Source organism: Antrostomus carolinensis, unplaced genomic scaffold (genome assembly GCF_000700745.2).
Source record: "Antrostomus carolinensis isolate BGI_N321 unplaced genomic scaffold, ASM70074v2 scaffold43665, whole genome shotgun sequence".
Taxonomy (NCBI): domain Eukaryota; kingdom Metazoa; phylum Chordata; class Aves; order Caprimulgiformes; family Caprimulgidae; genus Antrostomus; species Antrostomus carolinensis.
In genome coordinates this window covers 1-5289 of record NW_010316535.1, presented here as the reverse complement: position 1 = coordinate 5289, position 5289 = coordinate 1, and the positions used below count along the sequence as shown (strand labels likewise).

Here is a 5289-nt window from a genome sequence, read left to right as displayed (position 1 = left end):
GCTGCTCCAGCCCTCGCATCATTTTTGTGTCTCTGTGTTCCAGGTGCTGGACTCGCAGTATGGCATGTACGTGTGGCCCTGCGCCGTGGTGCTGGCCCAGTACCTCTGGGCACACAGGAGGAGCCTGCCTGGCAGGCGCGTGCTGGAGGTACTGCTGGCAGCCCCCCCTTTTCTTCAGCCACAAGGGAGGCCTCCCCCACTTCCACCCCCATGAACACACTGTGGTTTCAGATCGGTGCTGGTGTGAGTCTCCCTGGCGTGGTGGCTGCCAAGTGTGGTGCTGAGGTGATCCTGTCTGACTGTGAGGAGCTGCCCCAGTGCCTGCAGAACTGCCAGAGGAGCTGCCTGATGAACAACCTGCCCCACATACCTGTTATGGGGCTCACCTGGGGGCAGGTGTCTCCACAGCTGCTCTCTCTTGCTCCTGTAGACATTATTTTAGGATCAGATGTCTTCTTTGACCCGAAAGGTATGTTAGCACTCTCAGGTATCTTTGATTTGTGACAACTACAAGGACTTCATGTCCAAGGAATACTGGGAACACTGTCAAGAGATCAGGTGACAGCCTTTAAGGCAATGCTGTGCTACTGAACTTGTTATTTTGGGGTAATTCTAGCATTTAGCTATCTTAAATACCACTGGAGGGTGGCTGAATAGAAAACAGAGGAGATTAACTGCTTACTTAAGGCTGTGCTTCTCAGGTCTCTCATACACATGCACTTAGTCTGATACTGATTTTTAATTGCCATTTGCTGTAACCAGGCATATCTAACTGTACCTAGAATCCAGAGACTAACCAAGACTGTTTCATCTCCCCAAACTACACAGACTTTGAAGATATTTTAACTACAATTTACTTCTTGCTGGAAAAGAATCCACATGCTCAATTCTGGACTACTTACCAAGTGCGAAGGTAAACTCTTTTACATATTTAAGACTCAAATCTTGATTCCAGTCTTAGCTCTTAAAGAGCGTTAACTTCTCAGAGGCACCACTGTGCTGATTCCAGACAAGCTCCTCATGGACTGTGAACCAGGCTGGTATTAGCCAAGTAAATCCTAGGAGTATCAGACAAAAGCAGCCAAACCAGGAAATCATTAAAGAAGCACAAATTTACTGTTGACTAGAAAACTTGTTACAAACTCAGGTTACGTCAACTGTTGTCCTTAAGCTTGGTGACAGTCTCCTACAACTGCTAGAGAAGTTATAAAGTTGGATTAAGTTTTCACACACTGGTACTTCCTCCCCTCAGTGCTGACTGGTCTATTGAAGCTTTGCTCTGCAAATGGAAACTGAAGAACACCCGCGTTCCCTTACATTCCTTCGGTGCAGACAAAGAGCACTTGGCCAGCTCTGCTCTACCAGGAAGACATACAATTGAAATGATGATCATCTCACTAGCACAATCAGATGGTACTTAAGTTTATTCCACTTGTTGGTTCCAATACAAGATGATATTTAACTGTTCACTGTAACATGGATCTGCAGGAAACAGTCCTGTTTACAGCCAACTTCAGGCATATTTTTGGAAAGCAGATCCCCTTTTAGCAGTATTTTTTTTTTTAAACATGCATTGTTAAAAATAAAGCTGTTCAATTGTTTAGCTATGGCTTTTGAGAAATTTGTGCTCCTCCCCAAAGACCACGCAATAGTTCAAAGACTCAATTCCATTAGGTAAGCCACTACACAACATAGCTTAACAACCTGACAATCCACAAGATCCGGCTTAAATTCACAACTTCAGCTAGGGAAGAAAAGTGAACTGCACTCTTTCAAGATAAAAAAATATGTTTCCCAAGACTGAAGCTCTTTCCCAAAGATTCACATACAAAAGCCAGTTCCTTTTGTTTTTAAACGAATCTGAGTAGACTGCTGCTAGCCATGCAGTCCCAGAACATACAAACTCCTCAAGTTTGTAGAAAAGTACTTTTAATCCTCAATCAAGCCAGACTGCAAGTATCAGATGTTTCCATTCCCATTTAACATACATGCATAAAATTAACAAAGGCATTACAATAACCCTTGACACACAATGGTTGAAGTTACAATCCATTTGGTATCCAAATCAAGGAAAAAAAAAAATCATCACTAAGATTAGCTACCATCAAGCAACAGCCTGTTGAGTCAGGGCAAGCAGACAGCAAATGCAATTAGTACTCCTCAGTGTGTATCTCGATTAACAATGTCCAACAGACCTGTCTGATTCTGTGTTTATAGGCTGGTGTGCAAGACTCACCGTGTAACATTTGGGTTAGTCACAATACAAGTTTGCCCATAGTAATTTAAAAGCAACCCCAGTGGATAAAAATTATAAGCAGTAGAACGCATTCAGTTACTATACAGAAGTTAAACATTGACAGTGTAATTGCAGAAATCTTTTCAAGCTAAAAATAAGCTGACTCAGACATTAAGTTGAGAAAAGTTAACACAGAAAAATGTTTAATATTAACTACAGAGACAGTGGGTATAGTACAGCATGTCTTAAGCAAAAGATACACCAATCAGTACTTACAAAGGAATGAACCATTTCTGTTCTTAAACATTACATTTCTCATATGTAAGTTCATATATGTAGGTTGGTAAGTTTTACCATTCTGGAAAAAATAAGGTGTGTATATCATCAGCTAGATGTGCTCACTGTATGCTCCATTATTTTTACGCAAGGCCCGGGTGACTGGAAGTGCAGTTGTCAGGCATTTTAATTAACTGGACAGCCATTTGTTTCTGCACGACAAGGCATCGTTACACAGGAGCAATCAGGAGAAAACAGGAAACAGCCAAGCACTCTGCACTGCAACACGCCACCTTAACAGCTAACCAGCATTACTCAACTGCTACACAACTGCGCCTAGTGCACAAAAATACATAAGAGAAGAGATTAGAATTGAGTCTGATAAAACAATCCTTTCAAATATCAACTGTCACCTGAAAAGATTTCTACCAATTTGAATTTGAAGGTACTATTTGAATTTAAAGTAAAAAAAAAAAAAAATAAAAAAAGCATTTACAGTATGTTTCAAACTGAAGGTCTGCAAAATTTTGTTTAAAGAATAAAGACAAATTTGAGATTAATTTTTGACAGTTAGCTACTCAGCATATAATGTCTGCGTGTTTCCTCAGTATGAAACTGGAGGCAGCAAGTTACCATTGGTTTTAATTTCAAATAAAAGTCAGCACTATATAAACAAAAATGAAGTTTTACCTCAAATATCCAAGCCAATAATGAAATCGGTAGTCGTTCACTTCACTAAATTACAAGAAATTTGAATAACAGCAACAAAATGGCACATAAACTGTAAAATCTGCCACTTGAGGCGCAACTTAAACAAGTAAAAAGTTAGACAAAATGGTACAAAATAACCTTTTCAACAGCTGGTTGCTCTGCCAGGGGTCTCTCCAATGGACTGAAGACTCAAGCGATCTTTTCCCCCCAAAGGCGTCCTTTATGGAGATTCTCATTTATGTGATGCATCTAGGTTTGAAAAAAGAAAAATTCAGCCAGGTTTCTACCTTGTCTCTTTTGGTTGTGTGGATAACTTCAGGTATACTTCTAGTTGTGCTTCAACTGGCTTTGCCTAATTTAATTAAGTTTTAGGAATTTCCATAGTGCTCCACCTCCCCCCCCGTGTGTTGCTTTACTTCAGAGGCCATATTGAAAGGTTCTGTCAAAGTATTTTAGTTACAAAGAAGAATAAGCATCAGGCTGTAGATCAAGCCACCATTAACTTCAATTCAGCCTGTTCAACAATAAATTATTAAAAGTTATATATAAAAGTTATAAAACTAATACTTCTTCATAAAAGACTTAACTCTAATTAGCATTCAAACCAAAAAGTGTGACTAATTTTGCTACAATTATCTAACTTCAGAGCTAGCTTAGGCCCTTTCCTTTTAAAAATAGGACCAAACAGTTTGAAGGGTTAAAGACACACTATCCTTTCCCCACCCGGTGTATCCTTAGATGCCTCTTCAAGATGTCGACTTGAGGAAAAACTAGTTTCCATTGTTTTCTTGTTGCAAGGAATTTGCTCCTTTTCTAGAACAGTTATTACCTCCAGTCAGTATAACGGCCACTGAATCGATCTTCCATTATAAAAGGATAGTGTATCTTTAACATTTAAAGACAAACCTGCTCCAATACACGCCCACAGAAACTGGTCCCTGGAGGATCAGCCAAATCAGTTAAAATCTGCAATACTGGCCAATATTCTTTTAGCAAACAGGAGACCGCAGCTTTAAAGGGGAAAATGCAGATGTTGGATAAATACAGTAAGAAATAGTCATTTTCATCACAGGTTGCGTCTCATACAATATTTTATTAAAACCAAGCCATTAATCTCTCAATAAAACATTTTCTCTGTAAAAAAATTTCTCCGTAGAAAGCCCTTCAGTATTACTTTCCCTAAACCAATAACAAAAAAAAGCACTGCTCAATAAAAAAAAGAACAAACTAAGAACAAACAATGTGCCCCATTAGGATTCACTTGATTCAAGGCTATTAATACTCTAAGAACTACCCAACACCCCACCTAAGTGCTATAATAAAGTAACATGCAACATGTGCTGATCCCGAGGTACATTACCATGTTCCTAGGAGGATACAGCTCCTTCTTCTTCTGGAGACTTGGGAGGGCTCTTAGACCTTGATCTAGAGTTGGATTCCCTCTTTGAGGCAGGGGGAGGGCTTCTAGATCTGGACCGGGATCTTGACCTGGACCGAGATCTGGAGACAGATGAGGACTTTGACTTGGATCTCCTGGCAGACCTGGACTTGGAGGTGGAGCGAGACCGAGAGCGTGTGCGAGACCGGGATTTGGATCGACTGTAACGGGACCGACTGCGGGATCTAGAGCGGCTCCTGCTTCTAGATCGGCTGCGACGGCGTCTCCTAGGGCTAAAACATACACGGACGTTAAAAACAAAACAAAACAAACGTTAAAAGTTGAACACGGGCGGTACAACAGGCTTCAGCGACCGCTTCGGGACAGGGAGGGCGGAACGGGACCCACGTGGGGAAGAGAATGAGCGTTAAGAGGGCGCCATTGTTCAGAGTGAATGGCCGGGGGCTAAAATTACAACAGGGAGAAACCCTGCCGCTCCGAGGGAACTCCACGTGCCTTCGCTACTAAACCCCTACCCCCTCCTTCCGCCAAGAAACTCGCTCGGGAAAGGAAACGAAACCAAGCGGCCCCCGCTGTACGGGCACGTGGCACAGCTCCGCTGATCTGCCTCATTCCTGACACTCCGCTGCCCCCCCTGCCCCCTTCCAGGCGCTCACCTGCGGCTGCG

The 5289-nt window shown here is 41.9% G+C and overlaps 1 protein-coding gene and 1 long non-coding RNA gene across 2 annotated transcripts; one reads left to right on the top strand and one right to left on the bottom strand.

Annotated features, from left to right (window-relative positions):
- The first annotated feature begins 31 nt into the window (after positions 1 to 31).
- METTL23 (methyltransferase 23, arginine) lies at positions 32 to 1600 on the top strand. The gene is made up of 4 exons (XM_010168293.2): positions 32 to 148; positions 232 to 469; positions 829 to 913; positions 1253 to 1600. Exons 1-4 carry the CDS (start codon positions 65 to 67, stop codon positions 1419 to 1421), a joined length of 576 nt encoding a protein of 191 aa, XP_010166595.1. The 5' UTR covers positions 32 to 64; the 3' UTR covers positions 1422 to 1600.
- On the bottom strand, positions 1407 to 5289 carry LOC114818586 (uncharacterized). The gene is made up of 3 exons (XR_003766205.1): positions 5279 to 5289; positions 4584 to 4894; positions 1407 to 3472 (listed from the first exon to the last, which is right to left on the bottom strand). It is a non-coding gene; the product is annotated as an uncharacterized LOC114818586 (long non-coding RNA).

Excerpts from the sequence above, each read along its gene's own strand:
- METTL23 (XM_010168293.2), top strand. The coding sequence starts at position 65 with ATGTACGTGTGGCCCTGCGCCGTGGTGCTGGCCCAGTACCTCTGGGCA. Across the intron at positions 470-828 it reads TGTCTTCTTTGACCCGAAAG|ACTTTGAAGATATTTTAACT; the intron begins GTATGTTAGCAC and ends CAAACTACACAG. Across the intron at positions 914-1,252 it reads ACTACTTACCAAGTGCGAAG|TGCTGACTGGTCTATTGAAG; the intron begins GTAAACTCTTTT and ends TCCTCCCCTCAG.